This window comes from Hypanus sabinus, chromosome 4, assembly GCF_030144855.1.
Source record: "Hypanus sabinus isolate sHypSab1 chromosome 4, sHypSab1.hap1, whole genome shotgun sequence".
Taxonomy (NCBI): domain Eukaryota; kingdom Metazoa; phylum Chordata; class Chondrichthyes; order Myliobatiformes; family Dasyatidae; genus Hypanus; species Hypanus sabinus.
The window spans coordinates 81,966,633-81,980,078 of record NC_082709.1 but is presented as its reverse complement, the minus strand read 5'-3'; the positions used below and the strand labels follow the sequence as shown (position 1 = coordinate 81,980,078).

Genomic DNA, 13,446 nt, shown 5'->3' with positions numbered 1-13,446 from the left:
CCTGAGAAGCAGGATTTATGAATATGTGGAGAGGTATAATATGATCAGGAATAGTCAGCATGGCTTTGTCAAAGGCAGGTCGTACCTTACGAGCCTGATTGAATTTTTTGACAATGTGACTAAACACTCTGATGATGGTAGAACAGTAGATGTAGTGTATATGGATTTCAGCAAGGCATTTGACAAGGTACCCCATGCAAGGTTTATTGAGAAAGTAAGGAGGTTGGGATCCAAGGGGACATTGCTTTGTGGATCCAGAACTGGCTTGCCCACAGAAGGCAAAGAGAGGTTGTAGACGGGTCATATTCTGCATGGAGGTTGGTCACCAGTGGAGTGCCTCAGGGATCTGTTCTGGTACCCTTACTCTTTGTGATTTTTATAAATGGCCTGGATGAAGAAGTGGAGTGATGGGTTAGTAAATTTTCTGATGACACAAAGGTTGGAGGTGTTGTGGATAGTGTGGAGGGCTGTCAGAGGTTACGGCGGGACATTGATAGGATGCAAACCTGGGCTGAGAAGTGGCAGATGGAGTTCAACCCAGATAAGTGTGAGGTGGTTCATTTTGGTAGGTCAAATATGATGGCAGAATATTGTATTAATGGTAAGACTCTTGGCAATGTAGAGGGTCAGAGGGATCTTGGGGTCTGAGTCCATAGGACACTGAAGGCTGCTGCGCAGGTTGACTCTGTGGTTAAGAAAGCATACGGTGCATTGGCCTTCATCAATCGTGGGATTGAGTTTAGAAACCGAGAGGTAATGTTGCAGCTATATAGGACCCAGGTCAGACCCCACTTGGAGTACTGTGCTCAGTTTTGGTCACATCATTGTAGGACGGCTGTGGAAGCCATAGAAAGGGTGCAGAGGAGATTGACAAGGATGTTGCCTGGATTGGGGAACATGCTTTATGAGAATAGGTTGAGTGAATTCGGCCTTTTTCCTTAGAGTGATAGTGAATGAGAGGTGACCTGATAGAGGGTGTATAAGATGGGAGGCATTGATTGTGTGGATAGTCAGAGGCTTTTCCTCAGGGTGGAAATGGCTAACAGGAGAGGGCACAGTTTTAAAGTGCTTGGAAGTGGGTACAGAGGAGATATTGGGGGTAAGTTTTTTTACGCAAAGAGTAGTGAGTGCATGGAATGGGCTGCCGGCAACGGTGGTGGAGGCGGATACGATAGGGTCTTTTAAGAGATTCCTGGACAGGTATATGGAGCTTAGAAAAATAGAGGGCTATGGATAAGCCTAGGTAATTTCTAAGGTAAGGACATGTTTGGCACAGTTTTATGGGCCGAAGGGCCTGTATTGTGCTGTAGGTTTTCTATGCTTCTATGTAAGTCACCTGGCCATGAAACATAAACTGTACAGGTAAATTACTTGACCAGGTAAATCATCTGAGAAGGTAGATAAACTGACCAGGTAGGTGACATTGACCTGATAGATAACTGACTAAGTCAATGACCTGACAGGTTGATCCTCTATCCGACTATTGTAGACAGGGCTCAGCACATCGCTAAAGCTAGCCCGCCCTCCATGGACTCGGACTACACTTCCAGCCGTCTCAGTTAAGCAGCCAGCAAAATCAAACGGACCACCCACCTGGAACATTCTGTCTTCTTCCCCCTCCCAGTGGAAAGAAGATACAAAAGTCTGAAAGCTCATACCACCAGGCTCAAGGACAGCTTGTACCCCACTGCTGTAAGACTGGTATAGTCCTTAGTATGATAAGATGGACTCTTGCCCTCACATTCTACTCATTATGATCTTGTACCTTATTGTATACCTGCACTGCACCCTCTCTAACGGTAACACTTTATTCTGTACTCTGCTATTGCTTTGCCTTCCTTAAGCCTGGTGGAATGTCCCTTCAGGTTTTTGTATCTTCTACCCGATGAGAGAGGGGAGAAGAGAGAATTTCTGTGGGGTGGCTGTGTTACTGAGACAGTGGGAAGTGTAGACAGAGTCCATTGAGCGGAGGCTGCTTTCGTGATGTGCAGTTTCATGGCAGAGCAGTTGCTGTACCAGACAGGATGCTTTTATGGTGCATTGATAAAGGTTAGTGAGGGCCAGGTTTCCTCTGCTTCCTGAGGAAGTCGAGCTGCAGTTGGAGAAACGTTGCCTGGCAGTCAGTCAGGTTCCCTGGTGACCCCAGTCACCACCACTGCTCTCTAACAGCCCTGCCTCACATCTTTGTGATGTCTGGTAGACCTCTTTCTCCAGGATTTCTGGAGGCTGTTAGATCCCATCTCTCCCCTTTGGATTTCTGGGTGAGAATAGGATGGAGTCGGGGGTTGTGGGGTGGGTTGATGGAGAGAAAACAGCCTGTGCACATAGCTTATTGCCACAGGATTATCTGGTGATCTCCTCCCTATCACACCCTCTGCTAGCACCTCTTCTTTCTCCACCCGTACTTTCGCATAGGGCCAAGCTGGAGAAGATGCCATCCATCCCTGAGGAGCCTGAGATCCCGGAGAACGAGGTGGAACGGTTCACCATGCCAGACTTCATCAGGCCCATCCAGAACGTGGACGTGACGGAGGGGAAGGATGCAGTGCTGGAGTGCCAGGTGACGGGGCTGCCCTACCCCACCATAAGCTGGTACCACAATGGCCAGAAGCTGCAGAGCACCGAGGAGAGGAGGATGACGCAGTGTACGTAACCACCTGATGCACAGTCCTCAATCCGACCATCCCTTGCACCCGTCCACAACCCCTGACCTTACCTCAGCACACCACTGCTAACCCTCGTGCCGTTTATTTCAGACCTGGGCCCTCAGCAGCATTGCTGACCTAGGCAACGACTCCTGGCACATGTTCCCCACCTCTGGCCTGTCCTCAACACACCATTCCATCCCCAGGGCCATCCATTTCAGACATGGGATTTCCACCTCACCCTGTAACCTGGTGGAACCCCAGCAGTAATGCCACAGTCCCCATTCCCTAATGTCTCGCAAGACAACTACCTGCTTGTGAAAGACACAGAAACCGTCAGAATTCTGGGGTTTCCTTAGAACGATGAAAAGCAGGCCTTTTGGCCCTTCAAGACAGTTTCGGGCCTTGAAGCTGCTTCCCTCTCTGAAAATAAAACATCAAACAAGAAACATATGACATGGAACATCAAACATAGTGCTTCAGATATAGAATATTGAAAATAGAGCATCAGACATAGAACATCAAACACAGAACATCATAGAACAGTACAGCACAGTGCAGGCCTTACAGCCCACAATGTTGTGCTGACTGTTTAACCAACTCCAAGATCAATCCAACCCTTCTCTCCTACATAGCTCTCCATTTTTCTTTCATCCATGTGGGTGCACCACAGTAGTGTAGCGGTTAGCACAACGCGATAACAGCTCGAGGCATCAGAATTCAGAGTTCAATTCCGAAGTCATCGGTGAGAAGTTTATACATCATTTCCTCGAGTGAGAGGGTTTCCTCCGGGTTCCTCCCACAGTGCAAAGATGTACCAGTTAGTGGATTAGTTGGTCATCGTAAATTGTCCTATGATTAGACTAGGTTAAATAGGTGGGTCGCTGGACGACACAGCTCGTTAGACCAAAAGGGCCTGTTCCACACTGTATCTCTAAATAAATTAAATAAAAATAAATACCTGTGGGTCTCTAAATGTCCCTAAAGTATCTGTCACTACCACCACCCCTGACAACACATTTCAGGCAGCCATCACTCTCTGAATAAAAATGTACCTCTGACAAACCCCTCCCCCCCCCATACTTTCCTCTAGTCACCTTAAAATTATACCCCCCTTGTTTTAGCCATTTCCACCCTGGGAAAAAGTCTCTGGCTATCTACTCTTAATATATGCATCTCTATCAAGTCACCCTCATCCTACTTCGCTCCAAAGAGAATAGCCCGAGTTTGTTCAACTTTTCCTCACAAGCCGTGCTCTCCCATCTCCACTGCCTCATCTCTAAAGCTTCAGCAGTGCATCTTTCCTATAATGAGCTGAACTGACCTGAACACAATACTCCAAGAAATTGGAGTAATTTCCTATCCATGTACTTGTCCAACTCTCTTGTTATATCACTGAATATTTGTGTATTTATCCAAAAGTCTTTTAAACGATCAAATCTGCCTCTGCTATTTTGATCCTCGGGAAAAGACACTGGCTGTCTCTGCTCCTCCAGAGAAGACAACTCAAGTTTGTCCGATTTCACCTCCCTCATCCATACTCGAGAGGTTCATACTCTAAACCTCATCTGCTCACTCCCCAAAGCCTCCATATGCTCTCATTTTTTTTGGACCCAGACGTTCTGGGCAGGGGTCACCTTTACTTGATTTGTCACATATACATCAAAACATACAGTGAAATGCGACATTTGCGTCAATGACCAAGGATGTGCTGGGGCAGCCTGCAAGTGTCGTCACATTTCTGGTGCCAACATAGCAGGCCCACAACTTACTAGCCCTAACCCATACGTTTTTGGAATGTGGGAGGAAACCCATGCAGTCGTGAGGAGAAGGGACTAATTCCTTACAGACCACGGCGGGAATTGAACCTGGGTCGCTGGTATTGTAAAGTGTTACATTAACTACTACGTTCTCGTGACACCCCATCACACTGCAAGGACAGACTTTCCACTGGCCCTGCCTTCTGTCCACCGACTGGCTTCTCACCGTGACTTCTCTCTGATGCAGATAAAGACATCCATCGCCTCGTCATTCGCAGCATCGACCATTCGCACGCTGGCGTTTACAAAAGTGTGATAGCGAACAAGGTGGGGAAGGCCACTAGTTATGCCCACATCTACGTGTCTGGTAAGATCCCAACCTGTAATTGTCCATCAGTGGGATGGGGATGGGCCCTGCATAGGAACCCACTCAGTCCATAAGAAAGATAACTGTTCAAAGGTGCAGAGTCTGGATGAGTGTTTTTCGAAACTCTCCATATTTGGAGTATTGTGAACAATTTTAGACCCCATATTTGAGAAACAATGTGCTGGCATTGGAGAGGGTCCAGAGGAGGTTCACAGGACTCATCCCAGGATTGAAAGGGTTAATGTATGAGAAACATTTGACAACTCTGGGCTTATACTGACTGGAGTATAGAAGAATGAGAAGATCTCATTCAAACCAATCAAATATTGAAAGGCCTAGATAGAGAATGACAGTTGCATGGGAGTGGGTTACACCTGGGATCGAATTCGGGCTGTTGAGGGGTGGGTTGTGTGGCAGGGTGAGATGCAGCACACTTGCTGGAGTGAGATGAGTCTGGGCAGGGAGGGGTTGTGTGTGCTTGTGAATAGAGTGGCTGGGAGTCAGGGAAGGATGTGGGTGTGCAGAGAGGGTGAGGGGTGGGGTTATGTGGTGCGGTGGACTCTACAGAATGGGAGGGGGTTGTGGGGAAGGGTGGGGTGGATGAGGAGATGTGAGGTGGAATCATTGGAGCAGGAAGGATGTGGGTCATTTAGTGGTGTGTGGAGAGATTGGGGAGGTTGGTATGGGGTAAGATGAGGGATGGGGAACGGTGGTGGACAGAACTGGACCGAGCAGATAGGGTGGGGGGGTGGAGGATAACCAGCTGCTATTTCTGCTGCTTCACCGATCTCACTGCTGCCCTCTCCGCAGACGTTGTCCCTGCCCCTCCCAGCGGGCCGCCAGTGGTGGTGGGAGTAACCGGTCGCACCATCACTCTCCGGTGGAACAAACCGAAGAAACTTGACCCGGCGATAGGTAACAGCAGGGTGTATAGTCAAAGACCACGTCAGGGACGGGTGTACAGTGATAGACCGCGTCAGGGACGGGTGTACAGTGATAGACAGCGCCAGGGACGGGTGTACAGTGATAGACAGCGCCAGGGACGGGAGTACAGTGATAGACAGCGCCAGGGACGGGTGTACAGTGATAGACCACGTCAGGGACGGGTGTACAGTGATAGACAGCGCCAGGGACGGGAGTACAGTGATAGACCACGTCAGGGACGGGTGTACAGTGATAGACAGCGCCAGGGACGGGTGTACAGTGATAGACAGCGCCAGGGACGGGAGTACAGTGATAGACCACGCCAGGGACGGGTGTACAGTGATAGACTGCGTCAGGGATGGGTGTACAGTGATAGACCACGTCAGGGACGGGTGTACAGTGATAGACAGCGCCAGGGACGGGTGTACAGTGATAGACAGCGCCAGGGACGGGGGTACAGTGATAGACCGCGCCAGGGACGGGTGTACAGTGATAGACAGCGCCAGGGATGGGTGTACAGTGATAGACCACGTCAGGGACGGGTGTACAGTGATAGACCGCGCCAGGGACGGGAGTACAGTGATAGACCGCGCCAGGGACGGGTGTACAGTGATAGACCGCGCCAGGGACGGGTGTACAGTGATAGACAGCGCCAGGGACGGGTGTAAAGTGATAGACAGCGCCAGAGACGGGTGTACAGTGATAGACCGCGCCAGGGACGGGTGGGCTGGGGCAGGGAGGTTGATGCACCATCTGGGACTGTACCTCCACACGGTCTGGTCTGTGTCTTATACACAGGATGGAAACTGTAGTTTGTTACCCTGCTCCCAGGTCAGACACCCAGTGAACTTCCCTGTACGCCATCCCATCACAGACTCCCGGGATCAGATACAGAGTGAAACTCCCTCTGCACCATCCCATCACACACTCCCAGGGCCAGACACAGTGAAGCTCCCTCCACACTGTCCCATCACACACTCCCAGGGTCAGACACAAAGTGAAGCTCCCTCTACACTGTCTCATCACACACTCCCAGGGCCAGACACAGAGTGAAGCTCCCTCTACACTGTCCCATCGCACACTCCCAGGGTCAGACACAAAGTGAAGCTCCCTCTACACTGTCTCATCACACACTCCCAGGGCCAGACACAGAGTGAAGCTCCCTCCACACTGTCTCATCACACACTCCCGGGGTCAGCCACAGAGTGAAGCTCCCTCTATACCTTCCCATCACACACTCCCAGGGTCAGACACAGAGTGAATCTCCCTCTACACTGTCCCATCACAGACTCCCAGGGTCAGACACAGAGTGAAGCTCCCTCTACGCCGTCCCATCACAGACTCCCGGGGTCAGACACAGAGTGAAGCTCCCTCTACGCTGTCCCATCACAGACTCCCAGGGTCAGGCACAGAGTGAAGCTCCCTCTACGCCGTCCCATCACAGACTCCCGGGGTCAGATACAGAGTTAAGCTCCCTCTACGCTGTCCCAATACACACTCCTGGGGTCAGACACAGAGTGAAGCTCCCTCTACACTGTCCATCACACACTCCCAGGGTCAGACACAGAATGAATTTCCCTCTACACTGTCCCATCACACACTCCCGGGGTCAGACACAGAGTGAAGCTCCCTCTACACTGTCCCATCACACACTCCCAGGGTCAGACACAGAGTGAAGCTCCCTCTACACTGTCCCATCACACACTCCCAGCGTCAGACACAGAGTGAAGCTCCCTCTACACTGTCCCATCACACACTCCCGGGGTCAGACACAGAGTGAAGCTCCCTCCACACTGTCCCATCACACACTCCCAGGGTCAGACACAGAGTGAAACTCCCTCTACACTGTCCCATCACACACTCCTGGGGTCAGACACAGAGTGAAGCGCCCTCTACACTGTCCCATCACACACTCCTGGGGTCAGACACAGAGTGAAGCGCCCTCTACACTGTCGCATCACACACTCCCAGGGTCAGACACAGAGTGAAGCTCCCTCTACACTGTCCCATCACACACTCCCAGGGTCAGACACAGAGTGAAGCTCCCTCTACACTGTCCCATCACACACTCCCAGGGTCAGACACAGAGTGAAGCTCCCTCTACACTGTCCCATCACACACTCCCAGGGTCAGACACAGAGTGAAACTCCCTCTACACTGTCCCATCACACACTCCTGGGGTCAGACACAGAGTGAAGCGCCCTCTACACTGTCCCATCACACACTCCTGGGGTCAGACACAGTGAAGCGCCCTCTACACTGTCGCATCACACACTCCCAGGGTCAGACACAGAGTGAAGCTCCCTCTACACTGTCCCATCACACACTCCCAGGGTCAGACACAGAGTGAAGCGCCCTCTACACTGTCGCATCACACACTCCCAGGGTCAGACACAGAGTGAAGCTCCCTCTACACTGTCCCATCACACACTCCTGGGGTCAGACACAGAGAGAAGCTCCCTCTACACTGTCCCATCACACACTCCTGGGGTCAGACACAGAGTGAAACTCCCTGTGCACCGTTCTGTCACACACTCTGTTATAGCCATGTGGTAGAAGCTGTTCGTGGTCCTAGTGGTGCTTGCTTTCCTGATGGGAGGGGGAGATGAGGGGTAGGCAGGGTTATCGGTTACACTGGCTGCTTTACTAAGGCAGTAAGAAGTGTAGACTGCAGTTTCTTGTGGTCACATACAGAGCAGTTGCCATACGAAGCCGTGGTGTATCCAGACAAAGTGCTTCTATGGTGAACTGATAATCATTATCTATTACCTCAGTCACTGCGCTGTAAACACTTTAAACTGTTTTTTATAATACTGTTCACATTGTAAATATATGCTGGTGTTTATGCATTTATGCAAATTTTATTCCATATCAGTATTTAAATCTTTAATTGTATTTTTATATGTCTTTATTCTTTATAATGCTGAATGTTGTTCTTTGTTGCATGTTGCGCCAACACACCACAGCTAATTCCTAATACATGTAAATGTATTTGGTGAATAAAGTTGATTCTTGATTCTGGCAAGTGGGTACTGATAGATGGTACTGATGGTCAGCATGCTGAAGATGGGAGGAAGGGCCTGTTTCAGTGTGACGTGACTTTCTAATGTGGGGAGATCTCCTCAGCACGAGGTGCCAACTGTCTCTGATCATTCCCAGATCCCACCAGCCTAACGTACGTCATTCAGTGCCAGGTGCTGGCATCTGCTCAGTGGCACATCCTGAAAACTAACATCCGGGACACCAGCTTCACCATCCAGTCTCTGAACAAAGGCATCCAGTACCTCTTCCGCATCCAGAGCGCCACATCCAAGAGCTGTAGCAAACCTTCGCCAGTGTCGGAGCCCGTCAAGCTGCTGGACAGAGGTAAGCAACTGCTTCAGGCTGCGGTCGGTCACAGAGTGAAAGGGTAGAAAAGAAAGGCAGGTGAATTCTCATACATGTGTACAGCTAAACAAAACATTGTTCTTCAGGGACCAGGGTGTAAAACCTGTCACATACAGCACATGAAATAATATTAACACAATAATATTTATTTCTGTAAATGTACATGTTGACATTAAGTGCAGAGAGAATGCACTTAAATGAAAAATAATTTCCATACAAAAAGTAGCACAATAGTGTAGCAGTTGGTGTACTGCTTTACAGCACCAGGAATTGGGGTTCACTTCCCAATGTTGCCTGTAAGGAGTGTGTACGTTCTCCGCGTGACTGTGTGGGTTTCCTCCGGGTGCTCCCATTTCCTCCCACATTCCAAGGACATACAGTTAGGGTTAGTACATTGTGGGCTTGCTATGTTGGCGTTGGAAGCGTGAAGACTCTTCTGGGCTGCCCCCAGCACATCCTCCGACTTTGTTGATTGTTAACACAAATGATGCATTTCACTGTTTTTTGATGTACATGTGACTCCCCCCAACAACCCCCCACCACCAGTGCTATATCATTTCCTGTCAGAGTCACTTTATGCACAGGCACTGCTGGACCTACTGTGGCATCACTTTATGTACATACATTCAGTTGGTATATAAACCATACAGTGGATTCCAGTTAATTGGGACACATCAGGATCAGTATGTTTTGGCCCAACTAAGTAGCTGCCCTAATTAGCCAAAGATTCATAGAAATAGTTAAAAACATACAAAGAAGACCAACTACCATTTAACTGAGTAACAAATTATGTTCTTAGATGAAATACAGAACAAATTAGAACACTAGCAATACTACTACAATACTATAAAACTGTGCATTGGTTCGTAATAGTTAAAAAAAATGGGGGGAATTCATCCAGTGTATGTTGCTGCATTCTTTTGATTGACTGTAAATGAACAAAATCAGTGCAGACACCCAGAGCAGTTAGTGGATTGCTTTCATACAATGCTTTTGACAACTGCATCCTCCAAATCTTTATTCTCATTGTAACATTCAAAATGACTGTCGATATCTTCAAAGTTTCTAATTTGTTGAAGTAGTGAAATCATTTCATTTTTACGCCCAGCCGTTTCTAGCATCTCCAAGCCTGAAGGCTTGAAACCACAGTGAGCAAAACAGTTCTGAGTTACCTTACATCTTATTTCTTGCCAAAAATCACTGATTTTTGAACACAAACACATACAGCCGGCACTATTTAAAAACTGTTCGCTCTAAACATGGTGTGGAGTCGAACAGACACACAAGTGCACATAACATAGCCAACAGGAACTCAAAAAATGCAGCTAAGATCTATGCAAAGTTATCAAGGCAGCGAAATGACAATACAGTGACGAGATCCAGACACAGCCTTCCATCAACAACACACGCAGCTTATGGCAAGGTCTGCACACCATCGCAGACTTCAAAGCTAAACACAGTGGTGCCTCCAATATCACTGCCTTTGTCCCAGAAGAGCCAAAACTTTTTTACACTCAGTTCGATGTCCCCAACACTGAGCCCTTGGGGAGAGCCACTGAAGCGACCTGCACCTTGGTCATCTCTGAGGCTGAAGTACATCGGTGTTTCCAACGAACGGACAGTCACAAGGTTGCAAGACTGGACAGCATCCCTGGGCACAGCGCATGAGTTTACAGACATTTTTAATCTCTCCATTTCCCAGTGTAGAGTGCCCTCCTGCTTCAAAACATTCACCATTGTTCCAATACCTAAAAGGACCAAGGTAACATGTCTGAGTGACTGGCGTCCTGTCGCAATAATAAGCAAATGCTTTGAGAAGCTGGTCAAGGACCACACCTGCAGCATGCTACCACCCACACTGGACCCCCTACAATTTGCCTACGGACACAACCAGTCGACATATGGTGCAATAGCCACTGCTCTACACCCCATCCTTACACACCTGGAGAAGAAGGATGCTTATTTGATGATGCTGTTCTTGGACTACATTTCAGTATTCAACACCATAATTCCCTCCAGGCACAACAAGAAGCTCAGAGACCTCGGCCTTCACCCTGCCATGTGCAGCTGGATTCTGTCAGATCGCCAGCAGGTGGTAAGAGTGGGCTCCCTCACCTCCAACCCTCTGACCCTCAGGGCTGTGTCCTAAGCTCTCTGTATACCCATGACTGTGTCACCACCCACAATTCCAATCTGCTAATTAGATTTGCTGATGACGCTACATTGTCACAAATATTAATGAGGCAGCCTACAGAGAAGTCATCACCCTGACACAGTGGTGTCAAGAAAACAACCTCTCCCTCAATCGCAAAAGCAAAGGAGCTGGTTGTGGATTACAGAAGGAATGGAGGCAGGCTAGCCCCTATTGATGTCAATGGATCTGGAGTTGAGAGGGTGAACTTCAAGTTCCTCGGCATACACATCACTGAGGACCTCACGTGGTCTGTGCACACCAGCTGGGTAAGCACAACAGCACCTTTTTCACTTCAGATGGTTGAAGAAGTTTGGCATGAGTCCCCGAATTCTCAACTTTCTACAGGGGCATAATTGAGAGCATCCTGACTGGCTGCATCACTGGTATGGGAACTGTACTTATCTCAATCACAGGACCCTGCAGAGAGTGGTGTGGATAGCCCAGCATATCTGTAGATGTGAACTTCCCACTGTTCAGGACATTTACAAAGACACATGTGTAAAAAGGGCCCAAAGGCTCATTGGGGACCTGAGTCATCCCAACCACAAACTGTTCCAGCTGCTACTATCCAGGAAATGGTACTGCAGCATAAAAGCCAGGACCAACAGGCTCTGGGACAGCTTCTTCCACCAGGCCATCAGACTGATTAATTCACACTGATACAATTGTATTTCTATGCTATATTGACTGTCCTGTTGTACATACTATTTATTACAAATTACTATAAATTGCACATTGCACATTTAGACGGAAGCAAAACAAAAAGATTTTTAGTCCTCATGTATATGAAGGATGTAAGAAATAAAGTAAATTCAATTCAGTTCAATTCAACTGACACCAGTTAGAAATTGCTCAGCACCAGTCTCCTGTCCCAATGAAGTGGCATAGTGTCCCAAACAAAAAAAGGGGATCTCGGTTATTTTATCAATTAATTTATGTTCCATATTTGTCCCACATAAGCGGCTTCCCCGATTAACCAATGGACCAATTAACTGGAATCCACTGTATTTGTATTTATTTATTTTTTTAATTGTGGTTTTTATGCTTACATTGTAGGTTTTTTTGTGCTGCACCTGATCTGGAGTAGCAGTCATTTCATTTTCCCTTACAGTCAACTACTAACTAATGACAATAAACAATCTTGAATCTTGACAACTAAAGCTAATCTTAATTATCTCATTTATCTTCTTTAGACCCATGATATTTTGGGCCATTAAGTCTATTGGAACATAATATAAGAACTAGGAGCAGGAGTCGGCCATCTGGCCTATTGAGCCTGCTCTGACATTCAATAAGATAGCTGATCTGACTGTGGACTCAGCTGCGACTACCTGCCTTTTTCCCCAGAACCCTGAATTCCCCTGCTATGCAAATTGTATATTTAACCTTGTCTTAAGTAAATTGACTGAGGTAGCCTCTACTACTTCCCTGTGCAGAGAATTCCACAGACTCACTACTCTCTGGGAAAAACAGTTCCTCCTGATCTCCATCCTAAATCTACTCCCCCAAATCTTGAGGGTATGTCCCCTAGTTCCAATCTCAGCTCCCACTCTTCTCTACCTCTATCGTATCTATTTTCATAATTCCCCACCTTTGCATCAGCTCCCTTCACAGGTGCAGATGCTCTTGTTTATATCAATGGTGTTGAGGTGGAGAGCTGCAAGTTCCTTGGAGTGAGTATCATCAGCAGCCTGTCCTAGTCCAACCACACAGACGTCATGGCTAAGGGAGCTCTCAAACAACCGTACTTCCTCAGGAAGCTAAAGAAGTTTGGCATGCGCACATTGACTCTTTACCAATTTTTATCAATGCACCATAAAAAGGATTCTGTCCAGATGCATCACGCTTGTTATGGGAGCAGCTCTGGATGTGACCACAACAGACGGTCTCAATAAAACAGCCAGCATAGTCAAAGACCCCACCCACCCTAGATATTCTCTCTTTTCCCCTTTCCCTTCAGGTACAATAGAAAAGCATGAAAGCACGTACCAACAGGCTTAACATCAGCTTCTACCCCACTGTTACAAGACTTTTGAACAACCCTGTAGGACAATAAAATGGACTCTTAACCTCACAATCTGGCGAGTTATGGCCCTTGCACCTTATTGCATAAGATGAAAGGAAGATTAGCTTTATTTGGCACACGTACATCGAATTATCGAAACATAC

The 13,446-nt window shown here is 48.0% G+C and overlaps 1 protein-coding gene across 10 annotated transcripts in view; it reads left to right on the top strand.

Moving 5' to 3' along the window:
* spega (striated muscle enriched protein kinase a) overlaps window positions 1-13,446 on the top strand; it is a 237,721-nt gene that overhangs the window by 144,080 nt on the left and 80,195 nt on the right. For all 10 annotated transcript variants that reach the window (XM_059967544.1, XM_059967547.1, XM_059967543.1 and 7 more), the window contains 4 exons: window positions 2,416-2,645; window positions 4,653-4,772; window positions 5,583-5,687; window positions 8,856-9,062. In XM_059967544.1, coding sequence (XP_059823527.1) covers window positions 2,416-2,645; window positions 4,653-4,772; window positions 5,583-5,687; window positions 8,856-9,062 — 662 coding nt within the window. The remainder of the gene's footprint in view (window positions 1-2,415; window positions 2,646-4,652; window positions 4,773-5,582; window positions 5,688-8,855; window positions 9,063-13,446) is intronic.